The 22,431-nt window shown below is 37.7% G+C and overlaps 1 protein-coding gene across 5 annotated transcripts in view; it reads right to left on the reverse strand.

The window, feature by feature from the left end:
* Nucleotides 1-22,431, reverse strand: part of CEP162 (centrosomal protein 162) — a 113,991-nt gene that overhangs the window by 85,737 nt on the left and 5,823 nt on the right. For 4 of the 5 annotated variants that reach the window (XM_042939285.1, XM_042939284.1, XM_042939281.1 and 1 more), the window contains 5 exons: nucleotides 14,960-15,074; nucleotides 11,817-11,963; nucleotides 11,303-11,486; nucleotides 8,788-8,855; nucleotides 1,802-1,917 (listed from right to left, as the gene is read on the reverse strand). In XM_042939285.1, coding sequence (XP_042795219.1) covers nucleotides 1,802-1,917; nucleotides 8,788-8,855; nucleotides 11,303-11,486; nucleotides 11,817-11,963; nucleotides 14,960-15,074 — 630 coding nt within the window. The remainder of the gene's footprint in view (nucleotides 1-1,801; nucleotides 1,918-8,787; nucleotides 8,856-11,302; nucleotides 11,487-11,816; nucleotides 11,964-14,959; nucleotides 15,075-22,431) is intronic. The other variant, XM_042939282.1, reaches the window with a different exon arrangement.

Consider the following 22,431-nt stretch of genomic DNA (forward strand, 5'->3'; position numbering starts at 1 on the left):
GAGAGACAAAATTTTCAAAGAGGCAGGCCACCAAATGGCAAGATAATTGAAATTTATCAAAATTATAAGTTCCGTTAGAATAAGTTTTATAATTAGTGTCACCTACATTCTCCACTTGGATAGGCAACATGTAGGATTGATTATTCCATAATAACAGAGCTTTAATTCCTTCTACACTGACACATTTTTATGCAGGCCTATATTTTCTTTTCTTTTTCTCTTTTTTTTTTTTTTTTTTTTTTTTTTTTAAGAGAGAGAGAGTGCATGCCTGAGCAGGGGAGGGGGCAGACAGAGAGAGGGAATCTCAAGCCTGCTCCACCCTCAGCATGGAGCCTGACGTGGGGTTCAATCCCACAACCCTGGGATCACGACCTGAGCCAAATCCAAGAGTCGGATGCTCAACTGAATGAGCCACCCAGGCACCCCTATATTTCCTTAATATATCAAACCACTGTGTCTTCTACTGACTTATTTTTCATAAAATATTTAAATTGCCATATTCCAAATATAAATGCTAGTAAGCTTCTAAGGAAAGCCAGCAGATCACATTAATCTTCATGTATTTCTAAAGGTCTTATTTTCCCCACAAAACTGAGTGATATAGAGACAACTAGTGACAAAGCACCAGGTATATTTAAAATGAGAGTATCTATTGATACCTGGGAAGTATTTCTTGCTTCTGTTTAGACAGTCTATGGTTTCACACATGTTTAAAACATGTAATCCTAACATGCAGTCCCCAAAGAGACCTGACTATATAGATCAAGACTAACATAATGGGGTGCCTGGGTGGCTCAGTCGGTTGGGCGTCCAACTTCGGCTCAGGTCATGAACTCGCGGTTCGTGAGTTCGAGCCCCATGTCGGGCTCTATGCTGACAGCTCAGAGCCTGCTTGGAGCCTGTTTCAGATTCTGTGTCTCCCTCTCTCTCTTTGACCCTCCCCCATTCATGCTCTGTCTCTGTCTCAAAAATAAATAAACGTTTAAAAAAAAAAAAAGACTAACATAACAAATAGTAATTATCCTACTTGTTAATATAGGTAGCGTCAGAGAGTTCTATATGGCAGACATTATGTAGTAATACCCTTAGCCAATCTTGCTAAGAACTAAGAAGAGATCTGAAGTATAGCAACACTGAATATGAATGAAGTAATGAATTAATTCATGATCTTAGTCTAATAAGTTTCAGACAGTAATGTCACTACTAGCATAAATACTGAGGAGGGATGTTTTTTGTATTTCACAAGGACAAGATCTACCAAAGAAAGTGTAGTTTAATATACCTGTTTAAAAATTAGATTTGAGATTTCAATTAAAATTTTAATTTTTAAAGCTTAAGGAAATTACTTGCCAAAAGAGATCCTCTAGAATATCAATTGCCAGGGGCACCTGGGTGGCTCAGTCAGTTGAGCATCTGACTTCGGCTCAGGTCATGATCTCGCAGTTTGTGGGTTCAAGCCCTGCATCGGGCTCTGTGCTGACAGCTCAGAGCCTACAGCCTGCTTCAAATTCTGTGTCTCCTTCTCTCTCTCTGTCCCTCCCCTGCTCATGTTTTGTCTCTCTTTGTCTCTCAAAAATAAATAATGTTAAAAAGTTTTAAAAATAGAAAGAAAATCAATTGCCAAATTTATTACAATTGACATCCTGAATTAAGGAAATGTCTGAGTGTTAAGAGACCTATAGCTTTACAACAATGAGAAAGACAATAAAGAACTTTGTATTTTGAGCTCTCCATATAGTGACAGTCAGCTAAGGTGATGAAAGAAATTTCAAAACTGTCAAATATATAATTGATGTATCACCTGTTTGGGTACATGTATTTTTTCAGATTTGGGATTTTCTTTGGAATTAGTCTCTTCTTTAGTGGTCAAAGGTGCATCAATATCCTCCTCGTCTTCAAAATCATCACTGTAATTTTCTGAAGAAAATAATTTAAAAAGATACAAGAATCACACTGTTAAAAAAGTCATATTCCAATAAAAGACTGCTGAGTTCCAAAGAAAGGAGACTGCATAAGAATAATTTGCTGAAATATTTACATAAAGATATCTTTAGAGAACATTTTTTTTTGCAAAGATTTAATCAGAATTCAATCCGTAGACTTAAGTTTATTTTGTCATCTTGTACTTTCAAATAGTTATAAGAGTTTTAAATTTTAATCTTTTAAATTATTAACAGACTAAAAATTTCTAGAACTGTCCAAAAATTTTTATATATTTAAAACAAACTTTAACACTAAAGACAAAGTCTCAAATACCCTACTTATAAAAGGCAGTGCTTTTTTGAAACCTTAATGTTGTTAAACACAATTGTTAAATTTGCTTATTTTTTTTATTTTTTTTTTTGTCTGTGTAGGTTATTTCCAATGTAAGCCTGAAACAGTACCTATGAAAGGTCTATCTCTAGCCCTTCCCTTGGGTAAATACTGGCTCTACATGACCTAACATTTCCCAATCTTGGGCACTTCTCAGCTAATGTCCCAAATCATATCTCAGTTATGTTACACCAGAAGGGAAAGGTGTGTCCATCTTAACATGATGCCATTAGACTACTTCTGGAGAAGGTGTGGAAGAGACTATCTGGCCAGGATTTCTTCACCAATTAAAAACAATTTTTTTAACGTTTATTTATTTTTGAGAGAGAGAGAGAGAGAAAGAAAGAATGTGAGTGGGGGAGGAGCAGAGACAGAGAGACACAGAATCTGAAGCAGGCTCCAGGCTCTGAGCTGTCAGCACAGAGCCTGACATGGGGTTCAAACCCACAAACTGTGAGATCATGACCTGGTCTGAAATCAGATGCTTAACCGACTGAGCCACCCAGGTGCCCCACTTCCCCAATTTTTAACTTGTTTATTGCCCTTAAAGGAATGACTGAGATCTGTGACCTTTTCAGAGTAGAAACCATCATTCCAGAAATAAACATGACCTTAACTATATTTCAAAAATTAGATAACATTCAGAAACAAGATGGCCTGATGAATGAAAGACTGTATGAGGTACTAGAGAGTCTGCTTCTGGAATGGCTGTCTTTTAGAATGGAGAGGAAAACTTGAGTTTAATTAATAATGAAAATCTGAAAATGAATTTGAGAGGGCTTAGAAGTTAAACAGAGATGTTTCTGAAGGTAAACATCTCTGTTTTATTAGTTCATAAGAATACAAAGTGGGTATAGTACATGAGGTAAATAAACTAGCTTAGTTGGTTAACTACTCAATTATCTATATTCTGAGGCTGAGAAGCTGACCTTTGTTTCTCTCCCATATAAGAAAGAACACTGAGATTTTCTAAATATTAGCAGACATAATTAAATTTGCAAAACAGTTATTTTCTAAATATTAGTAGACATAATTCGCAAAACAGCTATCAAGAAATTACTTTGTATTAGACATACTTCTAGATTCTAGAACCAGTATAACATGATTAAAATTCTAATATTCTACATGGGAAAGAAAATATGGGAGGGTATGACAATGAACTTAAACAACTATGTGGGATTTGAGAACTACTTGAAATCAACAGAAGGAAAATAGTGTTTGTTTGGCTACAAAGAGGCAGTATGCGAAACAGTTTAGATAGTATACCATAGCACTTAAGAGCATAACCAGGAGGGGCACCTGGCTGGCTCGAGTTGGTAAAACATGCAACTCTTAATCTCCGGGTTGTAAATTCAAGCCCCACAATGTGTATAGAAGTTACTTAAAAATAAAGTCTTAGGAGCCAGAAGGCTTGGATTTAATTCCTGGTTCTACTACTTATAGTCTAGAATCATTGGCAGGTCACAAATCCTCTTTGCCTCATTTTCCCCATCTGTAAAGTGAGGATGCTAATAGCACTTACCTCAAATGGTTGCTGAGAAGATTAAGAGTTAAAGTGTTTAGAAGAGTGGCTGGTGTATCATATGCCCTATTTAAAAGTGTTAGCTATTACATTTAGTAATAATTATCTTTGTTAGCATTATTATAGCTAGTGTTGCATTTAATCTGAATCAAAAGTTAATAAGGCCAAATATTATTTTGGATTGGAAAAAGTGCTAATGTGCATTTTTCAAAATTACATTTTGTTAGTTGCATTTTGTAACTGAATCATCTACAGGCAAATACTATAACATATAAATAACCAATCCCTTCTCCAGGAATTTGTCATGAGTAAACTAAGGAAAAATCATTGGTAGATACAGAGATGACAACAGATGAGAAATAAGTGGAAATAAAACAGCGTATCAGAGATTTCAGAAACATTAAGGCAAATTAAGTTTATATAAAAATGAAAGAGTAAAACCACATTGAGAAGGTGGTTTTCACATGAGAAATCCCAGAGATAATAATATGCAGGCTCTTCCATATTGTTTGGAAAACAATGAGAATATTCATTTGTAGTGTTCTAACCTTTTTGAGACAAAGATGTTATACATTCAAGGTACTATTTCTATTATTATATTCCCTAACTTTGCAACTTTGAAAATATTATTTGCATAAATAGAAGAAGTTTTTTAAAATTCAGATAAAGTAAATAACAGTCAATGTATAAGATCTGAATGATAGACTTTGTAGACATTTTCATTCTTTGTGGGAAAATTTCCCTGAAAATTTTAATTTGAATACGATGCAACCTACAGGACTTTCTCTTCTACTATCCTGGATTTCAAGAACTTTGTAAACAATGAGTAAATTGGACTAAATATATGAAACAACTATTTACAGACATTGGATAACTGGCAGCACAAAAATATGATTCCTAAAAAAAGAAAAACAAGTGAGGTGAGCCCTATGGAACTTGAAGGTACATACATTCATGAATGTTAAGCAGGGAGGGGAAGATCAGGACAGTCTCACTGTGCTAAGGTGACAGAGATAAGAGCAGAAAAGCTGGGCAATCGGAAGTTGTAGGGCAGTAACAGAGGAAATACCTATGTAGAAACAGAGCTCTAAAGATCTGCATGAGGTCTCCTTGAGTCTTTCCTAAATATTAAGTCATATTTGTATAGTTTGAGCAACTGAAAAGCTACAGGCTGGAAAATTCACAGAGCTCACAAGGGGTAGTGAGACTCTGGAGCTCTACCCAGCTGAAGTGGAAAAAATCCTCATTGTTTAATAGGGTCATTCAGTAGGAACCTCAAAAAGGCTGTGCCTTACTCCTAGTGTCAAACTGTACTGTGGAAGTCTACTCTAGACTTCCTCTAATAAAGCCCAAGAAAAACCTTGAAAGGATCAAGCTAGCAAAATCAGTTATCTGCCAGAACAAAGCTCGACACTCTTTATAAGAAAACAAAATGCAGACACTCAACAATGTAAAAGTCTGCAATATCCAACACCCAATAAAAAAAATCACTAAGACTTACAAGGAGGAAAATGTGACCGTAACTAGGAGAAGCAGCAGTCAATAGAAAGAGACCTACAAATGCACAAACATTGGGATCAGCAGAATGTTTAATGCTAAGAACTTGAAAAAATGAACATGAGAAAAGATACTGAAGAAATTTTTTTAAAAAGACCCAAAACTTTTAGATTGAACTTCTAGACTGAAAGAAAAAAAATGTAAGATTCAATGAATTAACAAAAGATCAAAAGAAAGAAGAAAAAAAAATCAGTGAACCTGAAGACACAGTAATAAAAACTGAAGAACAGACAGGAAAAAAACTTTAAAAAATGAAAGTCTTAGTTACCTGTGGGGCAAAATTTAGTCATTTCACATAATTATAATTAAAGTCAGAGGGCAGGGGATGACAGAAATAATATTTGAAGAATTAATGGGCAAAACAATTTAAAAAATGTTTTATTTTTTTATTTTAGAGAGAGAGAGAGAGAGACAAAGTGGGGGAGGAGGGAGGGAGGGAGGGAGAGGGAGAGGGAGGGAGAGGGAGAGGGAGAGGGAGGGAGGGAGAGGGAGAGAGGGAGAGAAGGAGAGGTAGAGAAGGAGAGGGAGAGAAGAAGAGAGGGAGAGGGAGAGAGGGAGAGAGGGAGAGGTAGAGAAGGAGAGGGAGAGAAGAAGAGAGGGAGAGGGGGAGAGGGAGAGAGGGAGAGAGGGAGAGGGGGAGAGGGAGAGAGGGAGAGAGGGAGAGAGGGAGAGGGAGAGAGGGAGAGGGAGAGAGGGAGAGGGAGAGAGGGAGAGGGAGAGGGAGAGAGGGAGAGGGAGAGGGAGAGGGAGAGGGAGAGGGAGAGGGAGAGAAGGAGAGGGAGAGAGGGAGAAGGAGAGGGAGAGAGGGAGAAGGAGAGGGAGAGGGAGAGAGGGAGAGGGGGAGGGAGAGAGGGGGAGGGGGAGGGGGAGAGGGAGAGGGAGAGAGGGAGAGGGAGAGAGGGAGAGGGAGAGAGGGAGAGGGGGAGAGGGAGAGAGGGAGAGGGAGAGAGGGAGAGAGGGAGAGGGAGAGGGAGAGAGGGAGAGAGAGAGATTCTCAAGCAAGCTCTATGCTTAGCGCAGAGCTGGACATGAGGCTTGATCCCACAACCCTGGATCATGACCTGAGCTGAAATCAAGAGCCAGATGCATAACCAATGGAGCCATCCAGGCACCCCATGGACAAAACATTTTTTTAAATTATGATGGAAAGTATAAATCCATAAGGGTGCCTGGGTGGCTCAGTCAGCTGAGCGTCCGACTTCAGCTCAGGTCATGATCTCGAGGTCTGTGAGTTCAAGCCCCACGCTGGGCTCTGTGCTGACAGCTCAGAGCCCGGAGTCTGCTTTGGATTCTGTGTCTCCCTCTCTCTCTGCCCCTCCCCCACTCATGCTGTGTCTCTCTCTCTCCATCAAAAATAAACGCTAAAAAAAAAATTTAAAAAAAAAAAGTATAAATCCATAGATCAATGATGCTCAACCACCTCGAAAGAGGATAAATACAAGAACAGCACACCAAGATACATTATCAAACTGCTTCAAAACCAGGCTAAAGAGAAAATCTTGAAAAAAAAAAAAAAAAAAGACCCAATATACATTAATCATAATAGGAATCATCATTGATTTCTCATGAGAACTAATACCATAAGACAAAATGAAATTGCTAAAGTGATCAAAGAAAACAAAACTCTAGAAGTTTTTCCTAGTAGACCCAGGTTCTTCATGCTGATAAAAATTACTACATAGAAACTCAAAATACTAGGTAGTTACCACAGCTGACTCTTGAACATGGGTTTGAACTACAACTGGCTCCACTTACATGAGGATATTTTTCCAGTACAGTACAGTACTGTAAATGTATTTTCTCTTCCTTACAACTTTCTTAATAACATTTTCTTTCCTCCAGCTAACTTTAAAAATACAGTATATAATACACATAGCATACAAAATATATGTTAATCAACTGTTGTGGTTCTCATTAAGGCTTCCCATCAACAGGAAGCTAACAGTAAAGTTTCTAGGGAGCCAAAAGTTACACACAGATTTCTGACTGTGCAGGGGGGTCAGCATCCCTAACCCCTATGTTGTGCAAGGTTCAACTGTATTTGAAAGTTACTAAGATAATCAATCTTAAAAGTTCTTATCTCAAGAAAAAAAATGTTTTGCGCTAGTGATAGATATTAACTAGACTTGCTATGGTGATCATTTCACAATGTATCAAATAATTATGTTGTATGTCTGAAAATAATATCTTACATATCAATTATACTTCAATTTAAAAATTAATTTTTAAAAATCCATTTCAAATAAGAAATTTAAAATCCTCAAATCTATGCAAAAGAATACAAAAAACTAGGAATGATAACTAAGTGGATAAATGTTTTTACATGTATATAAATTTTTTATCTTCCTGAAAAATTTTTTAAATAGACAGTTACAAATAATAATAATAATAATAATAATTATAATGTATCATGGAGTTTTGACATATAGAAGAAAAATATATGACAAAAATACAAAAAAGGTTGGGAGGGAGTTTACTGTTTTTAAGACTCACATAAAGTGGTATAATGTTATTTGAATGTACTTTCTTTAACAAGATAAAGATGCACACTGTGAATCATAGAAAAACTAAGAAGAAAATGGGCACCTAGGTGGCTCAGTCGGTTGAATGTCCGACTCTCAGTTTCGGCTCAGGTCATGATCTCATGGTTTCGTGAGTTTGAGCCCTGTGTCGGGCTCTGAGCTGACAGCGTGGAACCTGCTTGAGATTCCGTCTCCCTCTCTCTCTACCCCTCCCTGCTCACGCTGTCTCTCTCAAAATAAATTAATAATACTTTAAAAAATTTAAAAGAAAAACTAAAAAAAAAAAAAAAAAATACGGCAAAGAAGTGTAACTAACAAGCCAAAACAAGGGATAAAATGGAATGCTATCAGTACTCAATCCAATAGGCTACAGGACAAAAGCAACAAAACAAACAAATGGCAGAACAATAAACAACCATGCCAATGAATTTACTTTTATAAAGGGTAGAAACATGTCAATCAGAAGTCAGAAACTGTCAGATTATTAGATAGAAAAGTAAAATCCAGCTATATACAATCTATGAGAAAATAATTTTAAATATAAATACAAAGACAAAGACACATTAAAAGTCATAGGACAAAAAGAAATACCTGAAGAGCCACGCTTTAGAGATACTCGTCCTGGCTCCACAGATTCCCATGGTCCTTTTTCTATCTTCCTAATTGGTCTACCACCCACTCCCAACAAATGAGGCAATAGTGCACTTTCAACAATTTCTTAGTAGCTCAGATTGTAACATAGGCAGTTCACTCTACCCATTCAAAGCTCTTTCCAAGATACCATTTTCCTTTTAATTATTTTTCTATCAATGTCTTTATTAAAAGTTATACTACCTTTACAAATATTGTAAATTTTAAAACCAATAAAATTACCTGCTAGTTCTTCATGTTTCGATTCATTCTCATGTTTACCTTCAGTTAGTTCTATATTAGCTTGACTACTAAAAAAAAAAAATTACCTAATTTAGTATTACATGTTAATAATAGGTTCCCATGCAATCTTTCATGTATATTTTTTAAAAATCCCTAACATATATTTTCTTCTCAAGTACTCTTATTCTATCAAAAACTAAAAATTTAGGAGCTATAAAGAAAATGTTTTGAAAAGAAAGAATCCTCAAAGCCTAAAACTGTCGCTATCAATTAACACAAAGAGAAAAAATGCCATATTTTTTAACTTTATACACGAATACACACAATTTTACACATAAATGTGTGCCTTTACATGTCTCAGGGCTCAGATATCCTTTATAAACTAAAGATTAGAAACTGACCACGGGGGTGCCTGGGTGGCTCAGTTGGTTAAGCATCCGACTTCGGCTCAGATCATGATCTCGCGGTTTGGGGGTTTGAGCCCTGTGTTGGGCTCCGTGCTGACAGCTCAGAGTCTGGAGCCTACTTCGGATTCTGTGTCTCCCTCTCTCTCTGTCCCTTTCCCACTCACACTCTGTCTGTCTCTCTCTCTCTCAAAAATAAGTGAACATTTAACAAAAGAAAAAAAAAAGAAACTGACTATAAGTTATGAGAACCAGTGAAGTCTACATAGAGGCCGGAAAAGAATGCCAGGTTCAGCATTTACATGTTAACAAGCAATTTAATCATGAAATGGAGGCTGAATACGAGGCCTAAACCTATAAAATCTCAGCAAGGTGACCAAGGAACTTGAGCAAGTTTTAAATAAATTGAGTATACTTTTAGTTCATATACTGTCTTCTTTCAAAGCAAGGACTCCCTTCTACTTTTTTCAGTCCATGAACCCTCTCTTTAGTGAGATCAACAAATCCAAGAAGCTATAAAACTGTAGTAATAATAATAACAGCAGCAAACACTATTGTGTACTCAATGCTATTTAGCACACTAACTGGCCTATTCTAGAACAGAAATATCAGTAGTTAGGAATAATGTTAAGAAATAAAACAAGCTAAGAAATATTGCAAAGGTGCAAAAACCTGTGGCCAATGATCCTGTGTATGCTTAATCTGTGTTGTCACTGTTGGGAGAGGCAATCAGCACGGGCCCTGAGTGTCCTTGCATGTTCTTGTGGGGTACACCAAGAAAGGAAGGCACAAACCCCTCATTCCTAGGTCATTTCCCAGGATTGTGTGTGCATCAAGCAACCTTGAGAGATGAGTCACTATCTCCTCCCAGAAAAGGAGCAGGCTTGTTTCCTCTTACTATAAAAGCAATAGATTCCCCAATCTCAGTGCTCTTTTCCTGTAAAGCAACCCACCATCCGTGCAGAGAGCCATTATGGACTCTCCATGTTGCCTCTGCAGGCCATGTGGAGCATGGGGGAACTGAGGCAAATAAATGTGAGATGTAGACTGGACTTTTGTTGTGAGAAATAAAGTCCTTTGCTTCTGACCCAGGAAACCATGTCTATACTCAGCATCCATAAAACTGACCAGCTAATTTGTTAGTTTATAAGTAGCATAAAAATCTCAAACTCTATACAGTTCGTGACAGTCACTATACTGCTTTACCCCTGGTCTATGAGAAACTAAGCATCATAAGATCAGGTACTCCAATAACCAAAGGTTATGATTCTCCTCAGTCTTAATTATAGTTGGTGTTCTTAAAACCTTGAAGATGTGATATGACTTTCATTTATAATTTTAAAAGGTCAAAGGTCGGCTCTATTTATAGATGACCAGCTCAGTCAGCTAGCAGGATTTCCAGGATAAATGAAGTTTCCTGATAATCATCAGGGCCAACCACACACAAAGGTAGGACAGAAACAAAACCTATCTTTTACTCCCTGGTTCCTCCTTTCTTTTCTGTCCCTATTTTCTCTGAGTTTATAACAGCTACCTGAACTTTCTTATTTACCTTATCTGTGGAAAATTGCTTAATAAATTACTTTTGTGGGGCACCTGGGTGACTCAGTCTGTTAAGCATCCGACTCTTGATCTCAGCTCAGGTCATGATTCCACAGTTCGTGAGTTCAAGTCCCGCATCAGGCTCCACACTGACACTGTGGAGCCTGCTTGGGATCCGCTCTCTCCCTCTCTCTCTGCCCCTCTCCTGCTTATGTGCATGCGCTCTCTTTCTCTCTCTCTCAAAATAAATAAACTTAAAAAAAAAATAATAAATTACTTTCCTAGTAAGGTCTTTTTGCAGTGTGCCATTAGTCTCAGTAGCATCTCAGGCATGACATTTCACATAGCTGGATGCTGAGTAGGCTCTCAAACACAAATTAACATATTCCATTCATATATAAGAGAAACCATGACCAAAAAAAATGAACAGAGAAAAAAGAGATAAAATAAGATTTAACATGTACCTGTTATAATGTTTATCCATTTAAGTCCATGCATATACCAGCCTTCCAAAAATATGGAAAAACATAAAAATCATTTAATGATAGTTGATATTGTATATATATTACCTATGTAAAGCTTTAAATTGTGTGGAGTCATTAGAATCCAATTCCTTATTTAATCTTGAATAATCAATGGAAGATGTTAAGCCTTCCTCAAGCCTGGCAAAAAATTGCTCCTTTTCCTCTTGTTCCTCTAGTGTGTCCAATCCCAATCCAAGAACACTATGATTGAGTTCAGAAACTATGATCTCTAAATGGAAAAGAATGAATATATTTTTATTAACATGCAGAATTTTGACAAAATTAATTTTAATGGTGCATTTATTGATGTCCTTAATAAAACTTTAAAAATTTAAAAAATACTTTATCTCTTACCCACCAAATACAGATTTATATTCATAATCAATATGTAACATTGTAAGGTTTCTCTCAAGATATAATTCTAAACCTTCCAGGAAGGTATTAAGTATGTCTACACACTTCAGTAAAGAAGGCTAGAAGATACAATTTAATTTTTATAAAAATTTTAATTATAAGCATAGTAATTAACCTGTCAATTTGTATCCCTCATATTTCTTACCATTTGTTTCTAAGCTGTCAATACTGAAGATAGAGGTTCCACTGCTCTGAAGAAACTGAATCCTTTCAGGACACTCCTCTTCTATTTCCATAATAGGCTGAGAAGTCTTCTTACCTTTCACAAAGCTTACATTTGTTCCAAGCTGTCCTAGGGGTGGGATTTAAGATACAGTTGGATATTTATGTTCACAAAACTGTTCTGACCACAACGTATTACCCAGTGATATTGTTACACTAACTTTTTTTTCTGTCATACTAATATTGTGGATAGTAGTTACAAAATAAATCTGGTCCATTTGATAAAAATCCAACACCATTTAATAAAAATCCATCAAACATAAAATTCAAAGAAAAATTACAGTACTATTTATTTGCAGTGTATCTTATGAAATAATTTCAAAAGTTTATACATAATGAAACAAAACTTTAAAAATTACTTGAAAGCACAACTATTTAATACAGTATACCATGCCACTGTAAGGCTATCTTCTGCCTTATGTGAAGGAAGAGTAAGAAACAACTAGGAGAACGAGAAAGGGGAGACCATTCTGAGTAGGAAGAAGGAAAGGTACAAAGAAAGGGTCAGCAACAGGAGGGGCAGGCCACACTGGAAGACACAAAAAGGTCAGTAAGGTTGGATCTAGATTGTGAGGGTGAGTCCAGGTGGAAATAAGCCCAGAGCAGGATCGATGGGTCAGACAGACCAGGCTGGTACTCATAGCCCAAAGTAGCGTTTTGCTCTTTATTCCAAAAACATTAGAAAACACTGAAAAAGTTATGCAATATCAACATTTATCATAATAGCATACATTTGTTGTAAAAAAAACCCTGAAATATGGAAAAGTTAAATAATTACATTGTGTGGTATAAATATTAAGATTAGAATACCACTTTTGCTTAGAAGGAAGTCTTAATAAGTCACAAATTCTGCCTTCAGTATCTTAATTAGCGTCCTCTTGGAAAGGATTCAGCATCTATTTCTCATGGCTCTGTGTAAATAATGGTTTTATACATCAAATAACTTCTACAGTTGCAGAGTATCAAAAGACAGATCTATAGACACTTCCAATGAAAAAGCGCATGCCACGGGTTGGGGTGCTGTTGTGGTGTCTGCGGAGTCTCACCCTGGCTCTGAAGCTGGACTCAGGGATATGACCAGACTAACTGAGCTTACAAGAAACTAATAACCAAAACCAAGATCCATTCGATCATTCATAGTGAAGAGTATAACCGGTAGAAGGATTAGACTGTTTCATCCTCTAGGCAGAACATTTATCTTTATGGCAGTTAAAAGAAAAATTCTAAGGTTGAAGTAGCTCAATGTTGATGTTTACTGATGCCTATCCAAATTTGGTAATGCATTCCTCTCCTCCTGAGGCTGTTTACCTCCCCGCTGTGATGCTTCTACACTCTTGATGGCAGGACTCATACCCTGTCTGTATACTAGTGTCTGGTATGCATAATATACCATGAACTCAATAAATGTTTGTGATTGAACCAGGGACCAGGTTATGTAGAAAAACCTGGTAGAAAAACCTGGTAGAAAAACCCTCTCCTCTGTGTTCAAATGGATATTGTCAAAGTTTGCTTAAGTATCCTTATTTGCATCTTTTACTAATCAAATCCACTTCTGATTGATAAATTCTTTTTTAAAAATTAATAACTTTGCCAGGTTACATTCCAGTGTTGGTCCAGGACCTATTCTTTTCCTTTAGGATGAGTATGCACATTCTATCTCCAATTCATTACTTTCTAGAAAAGAGACTTTAATGCTAATTAAGTCTCAAATCTTCGTAAACAATTCCAATAGTACTTCATCATATAATAAATATCCTTTCCAAGCACCAATGCGGGGAAAATTCTAAAAAAGAATTCTTTGCATGCAAACTTTAGCATTGTTACATGGTTGGGGACTTCTGAAAAAATGCACTGTATTTTTCAGTAAGGCAATTCCTTATTTACAATTTTAAGAACAGAGAAATGACTATCAAATTCACTCTAACATTCATTTATCAAACACATTTATTACTTACTGTTGAGGGTCAGGGGATACAAACAAAAAGAAGTGTTTCCTGCCTTCACAAAGCTCACAACCTCAGGAGTAGCCCTATGGGTTATAACTATCAACACAATGTGTAAGTGCTGTTGCTAGGTTTTGAAATCAAAACGAAGGAGAAAATAATTATGTTGAAAAGGGATCTAGAAGAGTTAGGAAAGGATTGGAAGGAGGTAATGTCAAGCTTTACCGGACAAGAAGGATGAGAGCAAAGGCAGCCTTGTGGTGAGCAAGCATGAGCTAATGCACAGAGGCATAGTCAATGATGTTTCCAGGAGATAGGGAGTAAGTATAGCTGGAGCACAGAAAGCTAGAAAGGAGGGTCCTAGTCAGATGATACCGAGCCTTAGCTGTCACATTAAGGAATCTGGGCTTAATTGCATGGGGAAAAAACAAAAGCTACAGGGCAAATTTTCCTCCAGGGATACAGAAATCCTGTAAGTTTACAAAATGGTGCTTAAAGATCCACAAATAGTTTGAACATAGGTTAATAGACGTGGTCTGGGGTTCCTTATGGATAATGGTAGTTTCCTATATAGCATGTATACCAAAGCACAGGTGCCAGAGAGTAGTTTTCCATTTGTAAAGATGTGACTAGGACTAGTTCTGGGAAAGCTATACATGTATGTCAGATAGGATCAACAATGAGTTCTTTACCAAGGCAATAAATTACTTTCTTGCTATTGTTATTAACAGACTGTGATACCAAAATCTATAGATTTCTTAAAATCTACCCAGTGCAAAGACATCAATACACTGTCAGAACATTTTATTAAATCACCTCAAATCAATCGGCCATGAAACATGACAATACAGAAATATGCCTGTGTTACTTATCATCTTAATTTGAGTGAATATAAATTATCCCAATATAACAATATAACCTGATAATGCAGAACCATCATAGATTCTCAACTGCGTAATACATAATAAAATGAAGTAATATGTAATTCAAACTTTAAAAAGTCACAATACTAGTATTATTTTCTTTAAATACCTATAGTACAACAACAAAATCCCAGAATTAAAAGTCTTGACTGACCCCTTGTGGTCAAATAATTTGAAATAAAAAACCCAGCAATATTTACCACCATCTTCAAAATCATCTTCAGTTATCCACCATGGCAATGCATCTTTCTTCTTCACTTCTCTTTCAGGTTGTCTAGGTGTTTTGTTTGAATTCTCAAAAGAATCATCTGAAAGCTAAATCGGATATAAGCCACTGATTTTAAAGAATCCCAGATTCATCATTAAAAATGTTTCTCTTCCGTCAGGCTCTGGGCTGATGGCTCAGAGCCTGGAGCCTGCTTCAGATTCTGTGTCCCCCTCTCTCTCTGCCCCTCCCCCATTCATGCTCTGTCTCTCTCTGTCTCAAAAATAAACATTAAAAAAAATTAAAAAAAATACTTAAAAATGTTTCTCTTCATTGTACATAAACAATTTTCTCAGCAATAATGTATACATTCTTATTTTCAGATATGTGGCTAAAATAACTTAAAAATCAAATATACAACTCTGAACATCAATTTCATATCCAGAGTTAAACAAGTAAACTAACCAGAAAAAATCAATGATAACAACAAAGAAATAAAACTTATCAAGAAACTTGATCAGAAAGAAAAAGAGAAGGATACAATCCCCTTCTAGACATCCTCTAGGGTCTAAGAATAAATAATGATTGAGCAAAAGTACCTGGCATCACTCTAGAAGAACACAGAATTCTAAGACCAGAAGAACTGAGTTTCAGGTGTTTACCAGAGAAATCAACATTTTGTCACAATGATTAATAAACTTTAATCAACTTTCACTGTCCTTTTCTACTCTTCAAGTCCAAATTTTACTACAATCCTAAATCCCCTACTCTAACCCTAATCGACCCACCACCTCCACCACCTGGTCAGTAACCTGCCCTCTTTCTTCACAGAGAAAATAAAGACCTTCACTCAAAAACCACCCTCCTTTCCCTCACTCCACCATCACACTCACCTGTTAGACACTGCTTTCCTCTTTCAGAAAAGAAATTCTTTCCTCTACTCCTGGGAGAACCTGCAGAGGGGTCACTTCCTGCCTTTCTAGGTCCTTACTTCCTTGGTCATCTCATGTTATCTCTGTCTCTGCATCCCCTCCTCTCTCTCCACTCCCTCCTTCCCTCAGGTTATAAACCTGCCCATCTCTGCCTCGCCAGGGCCTAGCACAGCACCTCGCACAACTGTGGAATGAAAGAATGAACATTCAAGTCTACTCCACTTTTCTTAAAAAGGCAAAGCAAAACAAAACAAACAAGATTAAGATCCTTATTCCCACCTCCTCTTTACCACTTTTCCTTTACATACTAGCATCGTGAGTTCACTGCTCAACCCTTTAGAATCTGGTTCCCATCCAAAACAGCTCTCCTCCAAGTTCCAAAGGCCTCCTAAATGTCACAAATAAAGGACCACTGCTAGTCATCTTTCTTGATCACATCATGGAACTTGATACCGGTGACCAACACTTCTCGAATGTCTCTACCTTTGATTTCACAGCATCACTTCCTCCAAGTTATACTTCAGCTCTGTGACCTCTCCCACCTGTCTATTTTAATAGGTCTTGGCTCTTTTGCCCATTTCTTTACAAGACTTCCCCAGGACTCTGTTCTTGGTCCTTTATCTTCATCCTACACAACTTTCCTGGAGAAGAAACCAACGTTTATTCCATACCTGCTCTACATCAGGACCTATCCCCAGGTTTCTCAATGTTTAAGCAATCCAATCAAGATTTACAGAAGGGGAAACAAGCTCAGAGAGATTAAGCAACTTGCTCCAGTTGTTACTGTTAGTAAGTGTTACACACCTGGGATTTAAACGGAGGTCTGATAACACCTGTCCACTTTCCAGTACACTATGTAATCCCCCAACTGGCACCAGAGTGCCCTTTCACTCTAGTAAGTGCCAGGTTACTTCCAAGATGACAACACACAAATTTCCACCTGCCAACCAAACAATTCTATCTCAATGACTTATAATAGTGTCAACTTTAAAGTGTTCCAAAAGAACTCACGGTCTTCCCTGACAACCGGACAATCAGGCAGGAAGCAGGAAAAGGGAAGGAAAAGGAGTCTATCTGAATTTTAGTTTTATCACTTTCTACTCGGTCTCTACACTTGGTCATCACCTAGAAATGTTCCATTCTCTCTCTTCCCCATATCTCGCTGTTTACCAAATTCTGACAATCTGCCACAGACTTGGTCTATTCCTCTTAAGCCCCATAGCTACCTAAGAGTATGGAAGGAGTAGAGGTTTTGGGAGCCAGACAGATCTGAGTTCAAATTTTAACTTCAAAATATACTAGCTGTTGCTTAGAAAAAATTATCCTCTCTTTTCAGTTTATTCATGTGTTGAAAACCACTGACCTTGCAGGCTTGTGACAAAGCTCAGAAAACGAAATGGAGAGTGCTCACCCTACTGTCTAATATATACTAGGTATTCTCACTTTTGATAATCTTCCACAATGCTTTTCAGGTTACTACCATTAAAAACAAAACAATACACAAAAGCAAGTCCCCAGAGAGTAACTGTGCTGGTGAGCATATGAAGTTGGAAACCTAATATACTAAAACATGGCTGGTGGGAACATAAAGTGGCACAGCTAGTTTAGAAAATAGTCTGGCCATTCCTCAAAAGGTTCAACACAGAGTTACCATATGACCCACCATTTCCACTATTAGGTATACACACAACAGTAATGAAAACACACACCCACACAAAAACTTGTACATGATTGTTCATAGCAATATTATTTATAAATGCCAAAAAGTGGAAAGAACTCAAATGTTCATCAACTGATATGTGGATAAACCCAAAAAATGGAAATGCCATTGAGCTATAAAAACGAATGAAGTACTGAAAGATGTACAACATGAATGAACCTTTAAAACATTATGTTGAGTGGAAAAAGCCAGTCACAAAAGACCACATACTGAATGATTCCATTTCTGTGAAACGTCTAACATAAGCATATCTTCAGAGACAGAAAGTAGATAGTGGTGCGCAAGGCTGGAGAAGGGGTAACTGCTAACAGGTACAGGGTTTCTTTTGAGGATAAAAATGTTCTAAAAGTGATTGTGGTGATGGCTGCATAGCTGCGAATAGGCTAAAAACCACTGAATTGTACACTTTAAATGGGTGAATTGTATGGTATATGACAACTCAATAAATCTGTAAAAAGAAAAAAAAAAAAGCTGGTCCTACCAATCTCCTTATAAAGATATGTAAGCCATATCATTGAACAATCTACTGAACAATTTAGCAAAATGACTAAAGAAGTTACCATGACTCTAAAATCATGGTTTTTATTATTAAAAAATGAGACATTAAAAAATGACCCAAATCTCTAACATGAGATAAAAGCTTTTATGGGTTGAGATTGAATATGAGAGAAAGATATGGAGGGAGAGTGTTGAAGGGATGGCAAATAAAGGGCAAAAGGAAAAAAAACTGGTCTACACTGCTTTTATCTTTTATAGTGAAAACACTTTCTATAAGCTTAATTTTCAAAATGTGCCCATATTTGAAAATAAAAAATCAGTTTCCAAATGAGAAGTGAGATTCTTACCCTGAGTATCTATTACATTCAGATAATTATTAAATGCGGTTTTTAAACCTTACAACAATCCTACAAGGTAGGCATTATTTTTCCTGTTAATTAAACTGAGGTTTTCTACTACATCGTATATCAAACTCCCTTTATGAACAAGAATGTTAGTATAATCATTTAAAATGTGACTCTCCTGGGGGCACCTGGGTGGCTCAGTTGGTTGAGCGTCCAACTTCAGCTCTTGTGATGATGTCATGGCTCATGAGTTCAATCCCAACATCAGGCTCTGTGCTGACAGCTCAGAGCCTGGAGCCTGCTTCAGAATCTGTGTCTCCCTGTCTCTCTCTGCTCCTCTCTGGTCACTCTGTCTCTTGCTCTCTCTCTCTCAACAATAAATAAATGTTAATTCTTTTTTAATTCTATATAAAAAACAATTTAATGTTTATTTATTTTTGAGACAGGGCGAGACAGAGCACAAGCTCTGTATTCACTGTAGCATAAGTGAATAAGGGAGAAGAGGGGTATAAAGCGAGTGAGGAGGACATGAGCAAAATCATCCAGGGCTCTGTAAACCATGGGAAGGAGTTTGGATTTTATTCCATTTGTGATGGGAAGCCAATAAAGTGTTTTACAAAGAGGAGGAACAGTCTGATTTACGTAAAAGACGGCACTGGCTGCAATGTGGTGAAGGAATGCTGGGACAGTACGTAGGAACTGTTGTAGTACCTCAGGTGAGAATATGTCACCATGGATTGGGATGATGGCAGATGAAAGGAGAGAGAACGAGGAAGATGACAGATATATTCTGGAGGAAGAGTTGACAGAGTGTGGTGACAGACTTGTGAAGCTGAATGCAGGACACCTCATTTAGAACACAATGGGGAAGTCAGCAGGGGGAGCTCTCACACTCCATCAATTTGTCATCAATTGCAGACTCCAACAAAGAAGTGTATCTTGCATTTTCTAACAGAACAAAGCCTACTCTACTACCCCAGTGGGAGGAAGGAAGGTTTTTCTTCATGCCCAGCAACAGCCCTGCCAATGAGAAGCCATCACCATCCTCAACTCCTGTTTTCCACCAGTGGACTTTCGTTCAAAGCAGCCCCTCCCAACTTCCTCCTTTTCTCTAGAAAATAACGTCCCTCTCCTTTGATCTCAGGTCTTGCTTATGGGTTTGCCATCATTTGCATGTCCCAAATTGCAGTTCCTTTGCCATTCCCAAATAAATGATAAAATAACGGGCTGTTTTAACCTTGAGGTCAACATTACTTGGTGATCAGAAGTGGGATCCAGAGAAGACTCTCAACAACTACGAGGCTGGTGAGCAAACAGGTGCCTGTACCCACTGAGCCAAATGAGCTCATTCTTTTCTCCCCGACCCTGGAGTCTGAGAGTATGTGTCTCCTGGTTCCAAGCTCTGCTCACTTTGCATTTTGAGTTCTCTGACTTTATTTAGGATCTATTTAAAAGCTTTATTCTTTCTTTTTTATGAAGGCTTTGTCCTATCTGGTGAGTACTCATGTTTTTCTGAACTTCTGGTATTGACTAATGGGATCATAATCCCCTAAACTCTCTCAGGACAGCCCTCCTCCTCCTGGGATCCTGGCTGGCTTTATATTTAAAAACTATGATCCTCCTGCATGCACAATGCTAACAAAATAGACCAACTTAACTAAATTTAGAACTTCAATGACTGTCATGGGGGAACTTTTGATCTCCTCCAACTTAATTTTCTCAAAACCAAATTAGAAGACCATAGCTCTAAAATTAAACAAACTGCATGGAATGCCTGTTTTAATTAGTACCCAAAGACTTCCATACATATTGACTCTAAAATTACCCCTTTGCAAAATACCATTTCTAAATTAACTGAGGCTACAAAACAATTGAGAGAATTCAAAAGGGCTTTTGAGTGCTCTTTCCCTTCCCTGGATTCTTCATCTCCAGACACACAGCAGTCATCCTGTGCTCTGGCCACTCCTCTGGGGCCATCTTCCTACTTCCCTGCAGCAGCATCCCAGCCCCTCCATACCCTTTCCCTTCCTCATTCTACTCTTCTCTCTGGATTTCCCTTTTCCTCCTTATCTCTCCCTGCTCTCTTCCTCTGAACCTAGCAGAACCTCCTCTTTAAAGTTAAGCCCCCTGAGGATCCAACTGCTAAACTCCTGGTTTCTTATGTTCTCTGGACTAAAGCTGAACTACAAGCTAGAGTTGAAGACTTTGCCAAAGTTACTGAGGATCCTCAGAGATTTGCTGAGTAATTTAACATACATATTCAAACTTATTAACTTAGTTTCTCAGATTTATATCAATTAGTTCACACGCTTGTTGGTGAGGGCCAGGCCTAACATTGGATGAAACTGGCCTGATAGAAAAATCCTGAAAGAGATTTAGAAAAACAGATCTCTGACTTTTGGCAGGACACTCACTAGAGGTCTTCACAGAAAAATTGCAAAAGCTTTTCCTAAACTTGTTAATTGGAACATCATTCAGGCTTGTGCACAAAAATTCGATAAACCTGTTATTATTACAAATGACTTCAGGTTATTTTTAATGAAAACTTCGGTCTTCCTGTAGATGTTGAGTCCCCTCAGGTAGCCTTTAATTCTATGTTCATTAACCGGCTAAATCGGATCTTTCCCTTCCAGTTAAAATGACCAGAATGGAATGGGAAACTACATCTGCCCTAGATTTGGTTAATATAGCAGTTCACCCGCATTCTAGATGATTCGACTAAAAGACCACTAAAATCCTTAATTTTCATCTCCAACAAATGTAGGCCCCTAAACAAAACCAAAACCCTCCTGATGCCTGCCATTATTTTAAAAAACCAGGACACGGGAAAAAAGGCTGCTACAAACTCAAGTGCTCCAGATGCTGTCAGCCCTCTAACCAATCTTTCCAATGTTCTCCTAATCCCCAAACACTGGGCTCTGAGGAACAAAAGGGGCTTGTCCCAATTCTCTGTCTCAACTGGCTCAAAGAAACAACCCTCCAGACTGGGAATGAATTTCTATCTGTACTCACTGCCACTGGAGCTACACTCCCGGTGCTCAACCCACCACTATAAAGCAGCCCGTGCCTCAGAGGAACAAAACCGTTCAAACGGTGAGGTTCCTACCTCTAATAAATCTATTCCCTCTGGTTTAGGTCCTTTAAGAGGTACCCACCCTTTTTTCCTTAATTCTCTCATCCAATTCACTTACTGGGCTGAGATTTCTTAGAAAAGTATCTTGCTGGAATTCCTTTTTCCAAAAAGGGGTAAGCAATTCTAGAATTTGATAGAAGCAACCAAGATTGCCAAGTTGGTGAATCAAGTGACCTTTCAACATCTTTTACTTGCTTCACTTCTGACAGCACTGGAACTAATTCTAAGGGCACTAACCATTGTCCCAATTGGATCAGTTACCACCCTTCTTATGGGTAAAATCCTCAAAGCACCTCGTACTAAGACTCAAATAGACCCCACAAAAGATCTCCCCCAAATTAATCAATACCCTATAAAGAAAGAAGCCCTTCAAGGCATCAAGCCCAAAATAGAAGATTATAAGGCCCCGGGACTCATCACCTGCACTAGTCCTTGTAACACCCCTATTTTACCTGTAAGAAAACCCAGTGGCTGAGGGTGGAGGTTTGTCCAGGACCTCCCAGCAATAAATATTATCCCTTAGCACCTTGCTGTTCCTAACCCAATATGCTACTAGCATCTAGTCCTACTGAAAGCAAATTTTTCACTGTAATTGATCTCTGTGTGCATTCTTTAGTATTCCAGTTGATAAATTAATATCTTTCTGCCTTAACTTGGGAAGGAAGACTATACATTTAGATAGTAATGCCCTGGGGTTTTATAGAAAGTCTTACTTCTTGCAAACCTTAAAAGCTGACTAAATGATATAAAATTTTCTGGAGAACCTACCTTGTTACAAAATGTAGAGGAGTTGCCTCTCTGCTCCCTTTCCCAAGCCTCTTCACAGGAGGACAGAATGTA

Source organism: Panthera leo, chromosome B2 (genome assembly GCF_018350215.1).
Source record: "Panthera leo isolate Ple1 chromosome B2, P.leo_Ple1_pat1.1, whole genome shotgun sequence".
NCBI lineage: Eukaryota > Metazoa > Chordata > Mammalia > Carnivora > Felidae > Panthera > Panthera leo.